We start from the raw sequence: 19394 nt of genomic DNA, 5'->3' as shown, positions 1-19394 counted from the left end.
TTAATATCTTAAGTAAAGGACATGTATTAGTGATTCTAGTCTTAAAAAGAAAGTCACTACCACAATTAAAGGGCACTATCCTCCCCTCCATTCATCTGCCATCACCTCAGGAATATAAAGAACAGAGCAATTAGGAAGGCTAAGAAAGATCCTGTTCCTCAAAAGCACAGCAAGTAGGTAGTTGAGCTGGTCAGATACTAGCAACAGCTTCCACCTAGTTTTCCACTGTCATTTTAAGACATGGCAGGTTCCATTTGCGGCTGCTAAAGGGCATGTTGTTGAAACAGCATCTGCTCCCTCTGATTAAAACTGATCTCACCAGTCTCACTGGAGGCTCCTGTCTATCATATTTCGTGTGTTCCTGTTGACCTCGTGGAAGGTCTGCAAGCTCAGTTTTACTCCCATGGTCTTGTTTCTCAGTAATGTATACTGGCCTAGTCACAAGGGTTCTCCTAACTTACGGCCATGTCTATAACAGCCTAACGCAACACCTGAGGAAGTGAGCAGAAGCTCTGCTCTGCAATTTCCCCATCCAAAAGGGCTTCACAAACCTCTTGTGCAATTATAGCCTTTTTAAGCTACTTCCTGCTATGCTTACAGTGTAGACAGCTAATCTAGAATATTTTTGCTTGAAAGTGCCCCTGAAAAGAAACTGGTTCCCATTTAAGTTACTGCTGGTCAGCTACTTATCCATGGCTCCCCTTTCCTGCGCAGAACTTACCCCTCCATTGTGCTACCACAGCTGTTTGCATGGTTGCATTCTCAGTTACACTTGTGAAATGATCTGGCATAAAATGAAATTGCTTTCTGTTGTAGCTATTTTAAGAGTAGGCCATTTCTCCGAAGAGCTTCTCTCATTTAGAGAGGCTACATAAACAGTGCAATCAATTTAACTGACAATAATGCTTAATAGAATAAAAGGGAGATGAGGTGTTCCTAAATGAATCACACATTGCTGTATTAAGGACGAAAGGAATAGGTCTCTGGAGAGAAAGAGAGAGGAAGGGACTGACCGATGACAGTAGGTTGAACAAGCTTAAGGAATATCCCTGGAGAGCAGATGGTAAGAGCTGACCTTTAACTCTTCTCTTTGTAACAGAACTGAGCTGAGCTTCACAGTCTTGAGGTTTTGTGAATGTTCTTTTGGGCCATGTACTTCCAAGGCCAAGGATTTTTTTGGCTTTCTGCGCTTTGCTTTGAGCCGAGAGAAAACTAAACTCAAACTGAAGTCTAGATATGTGGCTCTTTCATTTATTTTGTGTCAAAATAGTGTTCAGCTGATTGCACACAACTCATACCACTGCAGTATTTGCCAGGAACTGAAAATTAAAATGTAAATTAATTAATGTCAAATTTAAACTGGGCTTATGTTCTCTTGAAAATCATGTGAAAAATATGAAATATTTCAGAGCACTAGGTACAATTGTGTTTCCATCAGTATGTAAACCCAGGAATTTACTAATACATTTTTAACATTGTCGTTTGAAATATTTATGGAAACTATTATGAAAATAGTACCAAAAGATTCATATATAATGCATTCAAGGATTATTCCTTAAATTGTAGGTAAATTTAATGTTTGAACATACAAATAAATATGAAAGACCTAATTCTCATTTACTTCAAGACACAAAATCACTCATCCACAGTTATTGTTTCCTATCTGCCCTCAACTTTCATGACTGCTCCCTTTCCTGTTCTGCATGCCCACCCTCTTCCACAGAAATGGTCATCTGTTCATTTCCTGGCTAAGTGAACACAAATATTTTTTTGACATTTTTGTAAACTAGATCTTGGAATGAAAAAAATCTGAGCCTCAGTTCTATTTCTAATAAAGTATTCTGCTCCTATGGGACTAGCACCTGCAGTCACAACCAGTGTCCCTGACATTCCTCTGGCAAAATAAAAAGGCTTTGAAAGGCAAATCAGTTATGTGGCTTTAATACAAGTTTGGGAATAAGCTGGAATCCAGCCCTCAGAATGAAAAATTCACATCCTTATGTAGGAGTTGCCTACACAGTGGAAGCAGAGACTTAGCAACAGCAAGCTCTCCGTTACAAAGCTTATTTTTTTTTTTTTTTTTTTTAGGTCATGACAAACTGCTTCGTTTGTGGCATCCCGCTATTAATAGTAGGCCTACAGGGAAGCTATCAGGACACCAACATAGTGTTGTGGAAATTGTGACAAATGAAAAAGATCAACATGTCATCAGCCTTTCCTCTGCAAAGGTACAACGCTTTTCTTAACTTCATGGAAAACAATGGTATAAATGCAAGTAGGAATCTGGTTTTGAGTAAGTACTTCTGATAGTATCTAGTCCTCATCTCATTGCTTATCAGTTCATTTATTTTAATGAAAAGGTGGACTTTTAGCTTAAAATTTCCAAATTATTTTATATCGAGAAGCAAGACTAGAATGGAACTATTTGGTGTATTTTCTTTCTTAATGTGACAAAAGAATACTTACAATAGTAGGTATTCATATTCTGTTAATTTCTGTATTGCTTTGGCAACTGCCAGAATTATAACATAACCTGTACCTGAATGCTTCATTCAGAATTGATCACCTGCAAAAAATTCTAACAGCTTCATTTACCCTTCTCTCTGCCTGTCAGCCTACTAAATCCATAGGTGGATTTTTTTCTTACACTGGTGACTCTATACATCATGTTCAACTATTGACCTCTTTCTGAAGAGTGTCTTACTGATCCAAGGCTTACTGATCCAAAACATTCACCATGAACACGAATACTAATAAAATCAATAATAAAACTTCTTCAGCCAAATATTGCAAGATTCTGCTGGAAATGGATGGGTTTCCTTTAAGTTTTTGGTGTAATCATGGCATCAGTGGTTTATCTCATTTGTCAAAATGAGACTGTTCAGGAGAGAAAAAAAACTTCTAAAAATATGTGCAAAAATAAATAAGAAGCCCCTGAAGGAGTAGTTATGTGTCGTGGTTTAACCCGGCTGGCAACTAAGCTCCACGCAGCCGCTCGCTCACTCCTCCCCTCCCTCAGTGGGATGGGGGAGAGAATCGGGAAGGAAATAAAAGGTTAGAGCCAAGGGCTGAGATAAAGACAGTTTAATAAGAGAAAATAATAATAATAGTAATAATGAGAATGATAACAGAATATACAGAATATACAAAACGAATGATGCACAATGCAATTGCTCACCACCCGCCGACCAATGCCCAGCCCGTCCTGAGCCGCGATCACTCCCCGAGCCGCGAGCAGTCCCCGAGCCGCGAGCGGTCTCCCTGCCACCGACCGACTAATCCCCCCAAGCATGACGTTATATGGTATGGAATAGCTCTTTGGACAGTTTGGGTTAGCTGTCCTGTCCTAGCTGTGCTGTAGTCCCAGCTTGTTATGCACCTGGCCGAGAAGGAGAAGCTCAAAAAGTCCTTGAGTAGTCTGAGCACTACTTGGCAACAACTAAAAACATCAGTGTGTTATCAACATTCTTCTGGTACTAAATCCAAAACACAGCACTATGCTAGCTTCTATGAAGAAAATTAACTCTATCCCAGCTGAAACCAGGACATTATGAATGGCTATAGAGCTCTTTCAAGAGTTGTCCTATGCAGTATTTTCCATATTCAGCAGTATTCAATGTTTTCATTAACATCTGCAGTGATGGAATAGAGAGCATACATACTAAATTAACCAGTTACCCCAAACTGATTAAAGCTCCAGGCCCTGGGCAGAAGTATTAGAGTTCAGAATGGTCATTAAAATGGAAGGTATGATCTGTGCAAAATACTTCCTATAAATCAATAAGGGCCTAATATAGTTAGTCTACTGAGATACCCATCTATCTCAGAGGTTTCCAGCTTTTTGTTGGGTTATGTAGGAAATATTACCGAGCTATTTATTCCATCTGTGCCACTCCTCTGCCATAATTGCTTACCCCTGGTCATTGACGTGCCAGTAAATACCACAATTTCATGTCTTATTCTTAAAATGACCCACACCCATCTAAAAGTACTACTAGCTGAAAATAAGTCACCAGAAATCTCCCATCTTCACATAATCCTGGAGCCATAAGCATTCCCCCTTCCTCACACCTGTAAATCTATACCTGTCTGTTCTGTAGGTAACTCTGAACATTTACTACAGGCATACATTACTTCCAAATTAAGGAGGGTTTTGACAGATAGCCTGCAAGCTATACATGTAGAATAATGGAATAAGACATAAGACATTACTTAAGGGGAATGAATGTACATGAAAATATTTATAGAAAAGCAACTAAGAATTAAGTCCCTGGGGCAGTAAATGACTAGCAGATCTCTTTAGGTCCCTTGTGGACCTTTCTGTGATTCAATGTGATGACTTAGAGGGAAGGAAAATCTATTTTACAAGTCTCCAGGTATGCAGTGATGTTCAGTACTGTGGGCTCAGTGGATCCTGTGGGCATCCCACATCTTTGCAACACATCTGTGCTTGCAGCACATCTCTGCTGCAAGCAGAGACATTATTATTATTATTAGGGTAATATGTTAAATGTCCTTGCCTTTGTTACTGGCCCATGGGTCAGACAATGAGAAGGGCTGGCCAGTAGGAATAGGGGATATTTCTGTGAAATATATTTAGGAACTTTTTCAAGAAAAAAGAAACCAAACCATTTTCTTGTTTAAGTTAGATTGCATATATTGCACTTAACTCCTAGCTTTCACTCCCTAGAATTGTAACACATAATTTCCTATGATCTGTTACATATTACTTTATGAAGAACAACAAGAGCTAACATTGGATAGATGGCTTTTAAGATATTATGTGAGCTATATTCCTGGGGACTCATATCCACGGAGGAAGAAAGCCAGAAAGAATATTCTTCCTGACAATCTTTAAGAAAAACAAATAGTCAGTCTTTTGATAAACAGTTTTCTTTCATATGTTTTGTACATAGTATCAACTTTCTATATTAGCAAACTAAAAATGTTTTAAGAGAAGGATTCAAACAAAGAATTTTACTACCTTGTTTTGCCCTCATTTGACCTCAAAGGACTTTTAAGACTGAAAAGCCATACACAAATGTACTCACAAGAATATCTCTGCAGCCCATATGTAATTGATTTATACTACAGAGTTCAAACGTAAGGGATCACACTGGCTTTTGATTTCAGACTTGTGCTGCAGCAAAGGTTCCCAGTCTGAAGAAGTAATGGCTGAGTTACGGGGTTCAAGAACTCTGGTGAATGGTTTTAAAGATATCACAAATGTTGTGTGTCCTTTACAGGAATACTGGGGGATTCAGTTGATGGTATTAGCCTTAATTCCATACTATAGAACATTAATGTATGCTGTAGTTTAAACAGAAATGTAAAAATGAACCAATCCTACACCATGGTTTCATAGGACTAGTGCAGAAAATAGAAATCACAGGGGATTGGTATTACAGTAGAAGAGCTAGTTTACAATATTATTCGCTCTAACAGTCTTAACATCCCTGAGCATGAAAAACAGAGTGGAGCCCAGGGGAAGGGGAGGGAGGCATCAGTGTGTTAACGAAGTATCAAAAGAAACATCTCCTGCAATGTAATGGCCAAGATACAAACCAAATGTCTCTGTGAAGACAACAGTATGACCGTGCAGACCTGAAACCAAAAACTAAAACTCCATAAAGGAAAAGGGTTGTCTTTGTTTCTGAAGTGCAAGTGTTCTTCAGAACGAGTAAGTTATTTGTAACTGCATGCTAGATTACAGGCAATATTGAAGTTTAGGAAAGCAGACACAAATAAACTATTTTGTATTATGCTCATATTGAAGACCTTCTCTTTAACCATATGTCAAAAATTATAAATAGCAATAAGTGAAAGGTTTTTAACACAAGGGCCAGTGTTATGCACTGAGGGAGATTGTCCCACTGACATAACTTAAATGAGGAAGTACCTTGTTGTCTTTTTGTTGTAAAGTCTTTTAGCATGTTTTATTTGCATTCTGTGCAAACGATTGGTTTGATCACTGCAAATATTTCAGGTGTTTTCTGCGGCTGCAATTTTTGCTTCTGAAGTCTGCTTTTAATTTCAATTCCACGAGCTAGTCTTTTCATAAGAAATATGACTGCATAACAGTTTCATCCTTCTTGACCTGTGATGACTTGGAATATTAAAAAAAACCCCAAACAAACGAGTTTGATTATCTGGAAGTCCAGTTGTTGAATATGCCAAGGATCAATTAGACCTACACAATGCTTGTTTTATTCAAGTTATTTTTAAGATGCATGAGCTTTATTTTAGAGGACAGTTCTGCTTGCTTTTCATCTGTTGCTGTATGGTCTGACTGGATTTCAGTAGACCTCTTCTGACACTGCCCAAGTCTGTTTACATGACTTATCTTTGTGAGTTAGACAGATGATTCCAAAAGTACAGATTACTCAGCAGGTCACTTGTGTCTACAGAGAAGTCCCATGTGTACATGGTGGGGAAAGGAGGGAGGGAGGGAGGGAGGGGCAGAGGAAGGAAAAGGGTGGAGCAGAGCTCTGGAAAGGTTGGGTGTTATAACACAGGTTTAGGCAGCCCTTAGTAAATGCAGATCTCCAGTATAAAGAGGCTTACTGTCCTGGACAGTCTACTTAAAAACCCCAGCTTTCTAAGTGGAAGACTAATCTTTATTTACAGTGAACCCATGCTCAGTCCCACTAAATGATACACAAACTGAAAGTCTCTAATTCTGTCAATTAGTAATCACATGAGCAAAAATTAAAAATGCTGCAGGAACTGCATGAGTTATATTCATTCAGCAGAGTATAGTTTAGCCTTTATTGATGATAATTGTGCAATTCACCTCTTGAATGAACGGGAGAATTTGACTGACAATTGTTTTAACATTGGATTCTTATGCACCACAATCTTCATTATGATAGCTCATAATTTCAGGCTGTGTCTAAACCGTGAATTTCAAGAATTCTGTCCAGCTCTCTCATCCTGGTGCAAAAACCTGGATGCATCCCCACTTAGCATTAGCATAAGGACCAATGTGCACACCATTCTTTTGGACTCTACATCCCAGCACAGTTACCTCCACTGAAATCAGCCTAGGCAGGAACAAAACGGAGATATGCAGCACTGTTTGTCCAGGCTCACATTATCAGGGAGCAAGGACTCTGGTATGAACTGCAGCACACTATTGTTTCAGTGTACTGTACAGTTCAGAGATAATGGTAAAATCTATTTGGACCATTGTGGCACTTGACCTGCATACTCTGGTCAAGGTTAGCTATAGACATTGTGTTCTCTGCACTGCCTGTGGTAAACCAGAAAAAATCTCAAGCTCACACATTTGAAATCAATTAATCTTGCTTCTGTCAGTCCCCCTGTACATAAGGTAATCTTAAAGGAAATACTAATTATTTATCTAGTGCTGTTAACTAAATATAAAAATCAGATGTACAACTCTAGTAAAATAAAATTAAAATAATCTAGATGATCTTGACATAGATATTCTTCAAGAAACAACAAACAAGATCACTTTGGCCCTCCTTTATTCTTAACTGGTCAAAGTGGTGTTATGCAATCTAATGCATAGACAGTTGGTGGTAAGTCTGGATCTTTCTACAATCTCTTCTAAAAGGAGAGCTGGTGCCAAAATCTGAAATGTATATGCATGGCTTCTTGGTTTGCGAGGAGAAAAACAGCCACTGCCAGTACTGAATTAGTTACTAGCTCACACGTCTTTCTAGAATCATGAGATGATGTCAAACAAGCATCAGTCTAATACATCCAGTGAAAGAAAAAAAATACCAAAAGTTTTCCTTATTCTTCCCTAGGAGATCAGTTGTCAGCTTGTCAGCATGTCAACATCTGCTGTCTGAGCAGTGCTGTCTTCTTGCAGCACTTTGGGTTTTTTTGTGATACACCTCAATAGATCCGCAGAGAGAGCACACTCGCTTGCATGTCAAAAATCAGTACTGTATTTGGTGGCAGACAAGCCCAGGACACACTGCACTGAAACCTGGCATTCATGTGAACTGTTTTGAGCAGACTTCTTTATTTGCACTGGGGCATTTTGGCCAGCATGCAATACAGCTTTTTGGAAAACATTAAAGAAACCTTCTGTGATATTAAATTTAACTGAAAACAGATTGCCCTGAGCCAGTAATAGTAAAACAAAGTTATTATTATGACAACAATTAAGAAACTATTTTGGAATCTGAATTCAAATGATGGTTCAATTTAGGAAAATTGAAAATTCCTTAAACTAGTCCAGCACATGAGCACTTTGTTTGCTCCAGTATTATAAAGATTTCTTGATGGAATAAATTATTAGCAAACTGCTGTCAGGCAGATATTAAAAAATTATGAATATATCAAACTCTCTTATCACAAAAGTTAAACTTACTTTTCTTGGTTTTGTATCATAAGAATGTCTACAAATTAGGCACAGCCACAGATTTGTAAATAATTTCTGTATGCCCTTTAGTCATACGCATCAGTATTTCCATAATAGTGACGCTGAGGAAGAGGGGAGGGCACAGGCAGGGATTGCCACAATTGTGTGCTGCTGGACTTGCTTCAGAATATAATATTCCTGGAAATAAATTTGTGATCTTCCAGGTTGTGAAGACCTTAAAGGTAACAGTGTGCATGGGTGCAATTACAGCTGTAGTCCACAGCCACGTCTTTTTCTTCAGCTGTTCAGTTAAGTGAATTTACTAGGAGATCTGAAATATCAATGTGATATATGTGTTCCTAATCTTTCATTCTCTGTGTTAAATTATATACCACAGGCCAACAGGACCCCTAGTCATCACAACTACATTTGCAGTATGTCTGTCTTGACTTACGATTCGGTTGAAAATATTTCCAAAAAGGAAATACTGTTACATTTGTCTGAAGGTGTTAACTTGTCCTTCATGTCATTGCATCAAAATACAGACTTGGTGTTTCACATAATATATGAGCTCTTTGCTAAAGTGTCAGCACATTGCAGTCGTAGTTTAGGTTATTGGCATGGAAGTGAAGGTGTATATATTTAACTGTAAATACAAATGTATATAACTCTTCAATTGGAATTATTCTGCAGAAGCCACCAACCCAGTTTTCAGGAATCATTTTTTCCAAAATGCCTGCAACAGGTTACTCTTGATTTATGGCTGTAATTTTATTGACCATTTGGGAGTTATAAAAAGAGGAATGAGTGATGTATTTCCCATTGTTACAACTATTTTACACCTTTTAGGTCTGAGGGAATACAAAGTAAAATAATATGGCTTATTCAAGTACTGAAGCAGTATCTTCTTTATTGAAGACAAATACTGGTAAAATATTTACGAAGTCCTTTAAAAAGTGCTGTCTTTGGACTTGGAATTACAGCTAAGCAGCATTCTCGGATGCTTCAGAATACACTAGACAATGAACCATGACATGGGTTGGATATTTCAAGCCAGGCAAGGCAAGACTGTCCTTTATGAAAGCACTTGATCTGACCGGTTACTACATTGGCACTAAGGCATTTTTCTACAAATACCAGTACTGTAATTTAATAGAAATTGCTAGCCTTTTTTTAAAAAATGGGCCCAATCAGCTGAAGAATTAGTCCTACAGGGTGTATGGTAATATGAGAGCAATCTGTGGGGTAGAGAAATCATGGAATACTGACCTGACACTCCAGCCTAGATAGAAGAATGCTGCATAGGAAACCTCTGCTGTGTTTATTTTTTTTCTCTCCTCCGTGTCACTCAGCCCTTCATTGCCCCTTCCTCTCTGTAGTTAGTTTGCCTACTCTTATTCTCATCCTTAAGCCTGAAGCATTTATTATTTCATTTTTTCATATTACAGAACTCTTTGAATGCATTCAGCAAGCATTGAGGAAAAAAACCACTCATAGAGACAGAGGCTATTAAACCTGGAGATGTGGCAGGAAGCAGGTCATTATCTGAAAGATGATCTTTTACTCATAATGCTTATGGAAACAGGAAGATTAAGGCCTATGGCAGAGACCAGACCAGACTGCAGAGCCCTTGTACTGAAAGGGTGTGAAGCAATGACAACCATTCTCTTTCACTTAGTGTGGAGTGGGGATTCACAACTAGATTATTGGAAGTTACCACTTCATGTCTTGCCTGCTCGAGTTGTCAGTGGAAGTCAGTAAGACAAAATTTGCTACAGCAGTGGTTCCATTGATTTTACTAGAACACCTCCAGTGGTGGGATGGTTGAATTAGTCCACTTAAGTGAGTCAGGTGAGCAAGATTTGAACCTACAGGCTTCAATGCGTAAAAATCTCAGTTTTGTTTAACAATCAGTCAGGCTAGGTTGAGGAGTATATTCCCAGACTTTGTACCACTGTACAGTATTATTTGTAAAGAACACAAAATTTTTGTTTTAAATCAGTGAAGGGAACGTTCTTTGGTCTTTTTCTCTTTAAAAGTAATTTCATTTTTGGCAGCTAATACCGAAAGAGCAATGCATGCATTTACACATGGCAGGAGAGGAGTACAATAAACAGGGTGATTTCTCGCATCTCCATTCTGTGGCTTGGCAGAGTTTCATTCCATTCATAATTTCTTCAAAATCTGATGCAGCCAACTTGATGCAAGCACATAAACACTTCCTTGATGAAGTGTTGCCCATACTAAATTAACTCTGGTATATATATATTTAGTTTTATTCTTACAGAAGACAAGGGCAGATTTTTAGTGTTTCAGGGAGGATAAAGGAAAGTAAGATGCATTATTCATTTTTGTATTTTCTGACTTTTGCAAATTTACTCAAACCCTAATGCTATTCGTCTCCAGTCCTCTCTCTCTAGATCTGCTTACTGGCAAACTGGCAGTGGGCAGTCATAAATGTCTTTTTCCTGTCTGGAACTCAGCAGGTGATTGTATCAATGCCTGTATAGGTTAGTGTGGATGTTCATCTAACCTGTTTTGAAAGAAAATGACAATGTTTTATGGATATATTTATAATACAGTCATTTGTCTTCCCGAAAAATGAGAGCAGCTGAGCTGGAAGCACAATGTTTAATTTTATGTCAAACCATTATGGCTGTTACTGAAATGTACTGTATATCAACAATATTAAATTTAATCTAGATAATTTGAAAAAAAGGCATTTGGGAAGTCTGCTCCAGTCATCCTTCACAGAAATTATGTGGCCACATCTATACCAGAGACACTTTTCATATACTGACTTTGAAAGTCAAAGTTAATCCTTCTTTTGCTGCTGTACTTTTATTCTCTTTGGTTTATTTGCTCCTCCCAGATACTAAGAATTTTATTCTCCTCTAATATTGCATAATCCTTCAAGAACATTGAATATTTTTCTGTGGACTTTTAATGTAGCTTACCCAATTTTCTGTTATTTCCTGTCCCATTTTGCATTATTCAAATTATTTTGTCTCAGGTAGTCTGCAAAAAACCCCTACAAAATTAGCCTACAGAAGACAACTCAAGGGGGATCTCATCAATACATATAAATATTGGAAGGGAGGGTTTAAAGAAGATGGAGACAGGCTCTTTTCAGTGGTGCCCAATGACAGGACCAGAGGCAATGAAAACTGAAACATGGGAGGTTCCATCTGAACATCAGGAAACACTTATTTTATTGTGAGGAAGACTGAGCAGAAGTTGCCCACAGAGGTTGTGGAGTCTCCATCCTTGGAGATATTCAAAATCCATCTGGGCGTGGTCCTGGGCAACTGGCTCTACGTGGCCCACTTGAACAGTGGGGCTAGACAAGATCACCTCCAGAGATCCCTTCCAACCTCAACTGCACTCTGATTCTGTAATTCTGTGAAAAGGTAAAAGGGATTAGAACTAATTTTAAATGTACTTTTTGGCTCATAGCTACATTTTCGTTCTCTAGTTCTTAGACTTACATGATGTATAACATACACGCATGCTTACAACCAGCATGCAGCTGGACTGTTTGAGGAAAATATCTGTCCTAACCAGGGTTGTATCTTCGCAAAATGATGTTTTGTTTCTCAGTATATCTGAGAATGCACAGAGCATGTATTCTCAGCATAACATCAAGGAAATGATCCATTGTTTCTGGGCAAGTATTTCACAGTTAAAGTATTAAATAATCTGTATTTGCTGCAGATGGAAACAGAGTGAGATCTATACTCAGCCTGTGGTGATTTCTATAGTTCTTCTTCCAGGAAACTGAGATCTAGGGTTTAAGCTATGTTAAAAATAAATTTCTGGACCGGTAGTTTTCTGTTTGCTTATTTTTCTATGGGGGAATGAAGAAAAAGGTGGTCTTCAAAATGCAAATGACATGTTGTATACCTGAAAATTACTTCGAACACTGTATCTAAGGTGAGAGCATTATTCTAAGATTGGTTGAAGGTGGATAGGAAGAGCCTGACTGTTTTTTGAGCTCTTCTGATTTAGGTGTTCATGGGCAGTCACCTCTGTCCTACGTCTCTAGCTTCCTGTTTCTGACCCACACACCATCTAAATGTCCACTGAAACCGTTCTCCAGAAGTGTTGAGGGTTATTTCATCTTTGCATTAGGGGTCAGGTAGGTCTATTGTCAGCTCACTGAGCACACAGTACAGAGAGTGACATACAGAGCCCTTATTCTCAATCATTGCATAACACTCAGTAAGTATCCTGCAGGCTCATTACTATACAATTAGACTCACTATTGCATATAACATGGTTTGATTTCTTTCCAGAATTCCTCCATGTTTAGGAAAAGGAAAGTAGCCTTATATATTACCAGGCTATTGATACTATTTGAGGAAGTTATTTGAAATGTTCATAATTTTGAACTTCACCAAATTACTGTCTCAATAAGGCACTAGTTATAGTACCATCTGCTGCAGCACATTGTGTTAATGTTCTTAGAGCTAAATCCTCCTTGCCTTAGCCTCACAAGTAATCCCATTTACATCAATTTGTTCCTAAGTCTTCTAATAACTACAGGGAGTTGTAGTACTTTGCAGGATCACCTTCAGGGATCACAAGAGACACAACGACACTCTCTGCAGATAACTATTAAATACATGGCAAGCAGAACTGCAGTTTGACCTCTGCTTCATGCCTGGTGATTTTTGTCCTTGAGAGCTCAGAAGTTCTGTATGAATTTGTAAATTTTTTCACTTAGACCATGGTGCCTTCAGTGACCCCCTGAAACAGTTGAACAGTGTAGAAGATGGGGCAGATTAACTAAATACTTCATCAGAAAATCAGCTCTAATTGTTGCTTACTCTTCCTGTCTATGCCTACAGCAAATGCTATGGCTAGTACAACTTCTTTCTGCCCCAAGAGTGGTTGGATTTTGGATTTTCTTGCAAGTCTTTAAAACAACTTATGAAAAAACTCTTGTGCAAGAAGTAAAACTGAGGGAAGTTGTCTATCTTTTTCAAAAAAACCCTTCCCTTAACCTACAAAAAGTATTAGCTGGATGTGAGAGTTTGGAAGCACTAAAAGGAAGTTACAGTTGTGTCTTGAGATTTGTTGAGATATTTTCTTTAAAGCAGTGTTTTAAGGTCACTTTCTTATCCTTAACTAGCAGTAATTCAAAGGGATTATCTTTTGGTGGGGGTGGAGGGGATGTCAGCAAATCCTGAACTTCATTAGTCCTTTTCTATCTCAGTTAATTACAGGTGGAAAGGGGCAGAAGAGTGCCCCTTCCAAAGTCAAAGCATGTTTCCACAGTGGTCTCTTCATAACAACCCAGCAGGAGATAAGTGTTCCTGAGCCTGAACTTGATGGCACTGAGCACATGCAAAACATTTATTTACCAATTTTGTCTTGCCCTATTTCCCATCTTTGTTCCATCTCCCTCTGCTGTTCCCATTTTAGTTGGTAAGATGAATCTTTTGCTCTTTGTCTGTCTCTGTGTGTGTATTAAAAATAGAAGAGAGGGGTGTTGCTGTTTTTACATGCTCATAAAACATAGGCATTAAACCAGGTGGAAAAGACAGTTCAGGCTTTTTTCTATGTTCTGAGTTTTAGGGCTTGAAGGAAGGTGGTGCTTGAGTGAAAATTGTTTAGTAATGCAAATGTCTATATTTGCATGTGAGCCAGTGTTGTAGATATAATGTTGCTGTCTGTATAGCTCAGCTTTTTCTGCAAGGAAGGAAGCAGCAGGAAGAAGAAAAGAAGTTGTTTCCAAAAAGAGTTGAAGCTCCTTCTTACCACACTCCCCCTCCTCCCTAATATGTTTTGTTTGCTTGAATATAGTCTGTATTCTGTGATTTCCAAAGACTCAGTCTGGAACCATTTTGCCCAAAAGAATATGGGTTTGGATGACTTCAGGTGTTCCCAGAATTTGTCAGGCTGCTGTGGCAAGTTTTTCAATAAATAAGCAGAACAGTTAAGTTACTATAACAAAATGTTCCTAAGGCAACCCCTGCCCAGTCACCTCCTTATTTCCAAATAAGCATGCCTTTCATTGCCACTCTTTGTGCATGAATTCATGCATAGTCATGTGTGCTGACGCAGATGAACAGCAGTGACATTGTATCTTGCGGCCACGCTAGTGATGCCTTGTGTGGGAGTTACTCATGTGGAACAGTGGTTTATGTAACCTCCCCATCCCTGCCCACGGGCTTGGAAAGGGAGAAGGCCAGAAGAAAGGGAAGAGATTTATAAATGCTGTGATGTGTCCATGGTTTTGCTGTCACTTTAAGTGACTGCATTTTCTTCATGTGTTACTGGGATTAATAGCTGAACAAGAAGCAAGAAATAGTGCAAGAAGCTCTTACTCATATTCACTTGTGCTGTAAAATCAACTTCTTATTGCTGTAATAAAATAAGCTGTCAAGTTTATGTTTCAATTGTTGGCCAATGTAACGTGAATAGTCCATGAGATTATTAGAATTGTCTGTCTTCAGTTTTGTTTTGTATAATTTTGCTAACTCTGTAACAGATCTGGATGATGTTTGTGGAAAGGTCATTATACCTCTGTTCAGCAACTTATTCTTATCACCTGACTAGACTATCTCCACAGATACCTACTTCTGATTAATCTTCAGTTCCTACAGCTGTTTTTACATGCTCTAATTACAACTGTGCCAGAACTGAGCTTGGAGATCTACTTGCAACATTGCCCTAACTTTCTCAACTTTTATCACCAATTCTTCTTTCTATTTTTGCTGGTCTACTGTCAGCTGGATGAACAGTTTCATCATTTTTTCTGTTCAGCCCGATTTCCTTTTCAAGCCTTCACATTGCATATTTCTCCCTGAAGCTCTTTTTATATGCTTTAGAAATTGCATGTCTGAGTAAACTCCTGAAATATAATCAGAAATCTATCAGAAGCATATGATGGATATGGTTCTTCTGACTCAGTACTGTCTCAGAGAAATTTTAATCTCAGTGAGAAGTTCTTTAGAGACTTTTTCTTCTGAGTTTTCCTGAAAACAAACAAAATATTCAGGAGAAATTTTCTTTCTACTTAAAGTTCTGAAACACTTATGTATGAACTTCTCTCTGGTGCCAAAGGCGATCTGTTTAAACACTGATTGATGTATCTGTTTCTTTTCTTCCTTTCCTTTTCAGAATTTTTCTGGATCCTCTGTAACTCTCTTTAAAGTCAGGTTACTGGTGGAAATTCCAATAATCTCAAAATCTGCGTATATACCTGAATGACTTCCATTGATTACTGTCTCCCTTATATTTATTTTACAAACAGTGAACAGTCTTCTATTTTTTTATTTTTTTTTTAGCAATGGTGGTTTTTCTATGCTGAGATCCCCCTTTAGGTAAAAAAAGAGAGCTACTTCAACATTTTATAACTTCCAGAGTATCAAACATTCATTCTTAATTGTATAGTGTGTGTCTTTGGAAGAAATAATTCCTGGCAAGTGCAATGAACTTTTCATAACATGAACATATGCACAAGTGAAGTCTTCCTCATTACCAAAAGCATTTTTAAGGACAAGGCATACTGCCTATGAATTATAATGGGCACATGCTCTGTTCAACAGAAAGATAAATAGATTTCAAAATGAAGAAGGGAATAGGCTATGGTGAGGAAAACTGAAATAGTCAGAACCTGTGGGTTATGTGTCAGACTATGATTCACTGTGTGTCTTTTGGGAAACCACTTACTCTGCTTATACGTGTAAAATGAAAATTTTTGCTGAAGTAGTTACATAAAAAAGAATAATTATGCTTTTATGTGACCAAATGGACAGATACAAGTGGTACTCTGCAGAAGTAAAATTATCTAATCCCAAATTTGCAAAGAAAGTATTTCTCAGAGCTGTTTCATATTTTCAAAGATCTTTGTATTAAGATAAGTAACATTACGGAACTAAATTTTATGAGTCTTCAGCAGTGAGTTTGATTGTAGCAGTTTTCTTTATGAGGTTGACAGATGTCACGTTCTTGTTTTATCCTCAGAGTTCTTCCTGTCAGATTTCTAGCTTGGTGTTGGGCAAGATGGCTAAAAGCAATTACTTTGCAAATCAAATGTCTCTAATGATAATTTAATCCACCTTTCTTCTACCAGTCACCAGCATTTCTTTCTATGTCAGTAGCACCCTGACTGTGCTGCATTTGAGTTACGTATCAGATAGTAGTTTTGTAGCACGTCTGATACAAGACTGGCTGCAAGCGATTTCCTGGGACATAACTTGTTAATGCCTTTAGCAAGTAGCTTATGTCATTAAAACTTTTATGAAATTATATGAAGGTGCTGAACAGAGCTCTACATACTTTGTTCTGTCTAATCTCTTTCAAGTTTTTCTAAGGTGCCAGTGCTACCTAGTGCTGTCTTGTATATCTGTCAGAAAGAAAAACAAGTAATTTCAAAATGAACTTCCAGTCTTGCTGTCCCAATTCTGCTTGCTTCTTTTTCTGTTACAATGCCCATCTGTTATGGACAGATGCTCAGGCGGGTTTCAAGAGACTTACTGGACCTTCTTTCCACAATAGGCAAGCTAATGTACCAACACAGCTTCTTTTACCTGTGGGTGAATATCATGATTTAACTCCAGCTGGCAGCTAAGCCCCACACAGCTGCTCTCCCACTCACCCCCGGTGGGATGGGGGAGAGAATAAGAAGAGTAGAAGTAAGAAAACTCATGGGTTGAGATAAAGACAGTTTAATAGGGAAAGCAAAAGCTATGCATGCAAGCAAAGCAAACCAAGGAATTCATTCCCTGCTTCCCATGGGCAGGTAGGTGCTCAGCCATCCCCAGGACAGCAGGGCCCCATCATGTGTAACAGTGACTTGGGAAGACAAGCGCCATCACTCCGAACATCCCCTTCCTCCTCCTTCTTCCCCCAGCTTCATATGCTGAGCATGATGTGATACAGTATGGGGTATCCCTTTGGTTAGTTGGGGTCAGCTGTCCCAGTCGTGTCCCCTCCCAGCTCCTTGTGCACCCCCAGCCTGCTCGCTGGTGGGGTGGGGAGAGAGCAGAAATGGCCTTAACTCTGTGTAAGCCCTGCTCAACAGTCACTGAAACGTCCCTGTGTTATCAATGCTGTTTCCAGCACAAATACAAAACACAGCCCCATACTAGCTACTGTGAAGAAAATTAACTCTATCCCAGTTAAAACCAGCACAGTGAATTAAGTAGGTTTTCAGGAATATAATGCAAGAATCTGCAGCCAAGCTGTCTGCTACAGACATCTTAGGCCTACCTTTGCCATATGTTTGTCATCATACAGGACATCCTGGGATGAATCAAAGAAATGGCAGTGGATTTCCCCAGGATTTTTTTTTTACTCACCAGATCTCGTGAAATTATTGCTCTTTTAGAGAAACAGAAGCCCAGCCCCAGTCAGGGCAGGCAGGCTGCTTCATGCTTCCTGGCCAAGACTAAAGTTAGAATTTGACTAACTGCGTTAAGATCACCGAAGAAAAGCCACTGAGATCTCAACAGAGTGACAAAGTTAAGAATAAGGAATAGCTGAGAGAGGAAGACCTCCAGGGACTGTAGCACAAGAAGCAGAGTTATTCTTGTGATAGTTCTGTCTGAGATGCAGCTCAGTTATCAAATTCGGTTGATTATTTCATGGGTTTGCACTGATGTGTTTTATGGACTTACATTTTACGGACCATTTCATCTGAAGATTCAATGACTTTTGTCAATGCCCACAAAACTCCCAGTATTGATGGGTGCATTGTACTGACACATGCCTTTGTGTCAAACTCCCAATTAAAAATGCAGTACCACCTTTTAATAACACAATTGAATGAATACAAATAACTTGCACAAATGCCTATATAAAACTCACCACAGTCTTGGTAGCTGAATAAGAATTGAGGGCAGATGTGATGCAGAATAACTTTTGACAGCATAGAAAGATTTTTCTCGCAGGGAAGTGCACCACACTAAAAGCTGTGGGATCTGAGAAATTAAGTCATGATTTCTTTCAGGATTAAGAGCAGTTTGCATGGGATAGCAGTAAGTTCAACACAGCTTTTGATGGGTAGGATGAATAAGTGCTGCTAACATATAATCATTGATGAGTAAAGCTAGGTTTTAAAACAAGTGGAAAACACAGTTTCCATTGAAACTGAAAGTGAGAACAAATATGTCTAATACATCTAGTGCTCCTTACAGGATAATACCCTGACTGTGATCAGTTGCATTTGCTTACAGAGAGCATAAGAACTATATATGCATAAAAACAATCCTTCTGTAGTATGTCCTGATCTTGATTTGCCCCAACATCTGCTGTCAAAGATTTCAGTAATTCCTTTATCTGGAACCTTCTGAAATTTATCTTTGCACTGTTGCACACCATCTGATATTTCAGTTCAAATACAAGCTTTTAAACTATTGGGTAAATCCTCTGTATGTGACTGAAAATTATGACACGATGGAGTCATTTTGCCTTTAAGGAGTAGAACCAGTTCTCAGGAGATCTGGTTCCACTGTGGGCTTGTCAGTTCAAGATTACAAAACTCAGCCTTCCTGTGCGTTTTATCCTTCATAAAATAGGTATAAACATACTGTTAATATTTATCTTGCTTATTTTGGGATGTACCATGCTTAACAATGTGACTTTCGTTGGAAGCTATAATATTACTGTCATAGAAACAAGAAGTAGTTGAAAATCCAATCATGATAAGAGTACTAGATTTTCTCCCCTCTCTCTCCCTCTAGATTTTTAGAGTGTGGGATATACAGACCCTTTCACTGCTGCAGGTCTTCCATGATAACCAAGGGAGTCCTGGAGAGACAGAGACCTTTGCCATGGTATTCGACAATGATCACGGCACACTTATCACTGGTATGTTACTGCAGCTGATGTGTGAGAGCAAACCCTTTCTCCTAGAATGTGATTTCCTTTATGATTACATACAACTGAAGTTGAGTAGAGGAATAAGGTATATGAGATGTACAGAATACTGGGAGGTAGGGGTATTTGCACATTAAGACCATTTTAAAGTGGGTCTTGTTATACGTGTTGCTAATTTCAATATAGAAATATGCATGAAAATATGCAGCATGGGAATTATCAGCAG

The 19394-nt window shown here is 38.6% G+C and overlaps 1 protein-coding gene across 1 annotated transcript in view; it reads left to right on the top strand.

The window, feature by feature from the left end:
* WDR64 (WD repeat domain 64) overlaps positions 1-19394 on the top strand; it is an 85069-nt gene that overhangs the window by 35004 nt on the left and 30671 nt on the right. Inside the window, exons 11-12 of the mRNA XM_035900275.1 lie at positions 2089-2228; positions 19033-19159. Of these exons, the coding sequence (XP_035756168.1) occupies positions 2089-2228; positions 19033-19159 (267 nt within the window). The remainder of the gene's footprint in view (positions 1-2088; positions 2229-19032; positions 19160-19394) is intronic.

This window comes from Egretta garzetta, unplaced genomic scaffold (assembly GCF_000687185.1).
Source record: "Egretta garzetta isolate BGI_Z169 unplaced genomic scaffold, ASM68718v1 scaffold248, whole genome shotgun sequence".
In the NCBI taxonomy this organism is placed as follows: domain Eukaryota; kingdom Metazoa; phylum Chordata; class Aves; order Pelecaniformes; family Ardeidae; genus Egretta; species Egretta garzetta.
The sequence above is the reverse complement of the archived record's forward strand: the minus strand, read 5'-3'. Positions and strand labels throughout refer to the sequence as shown.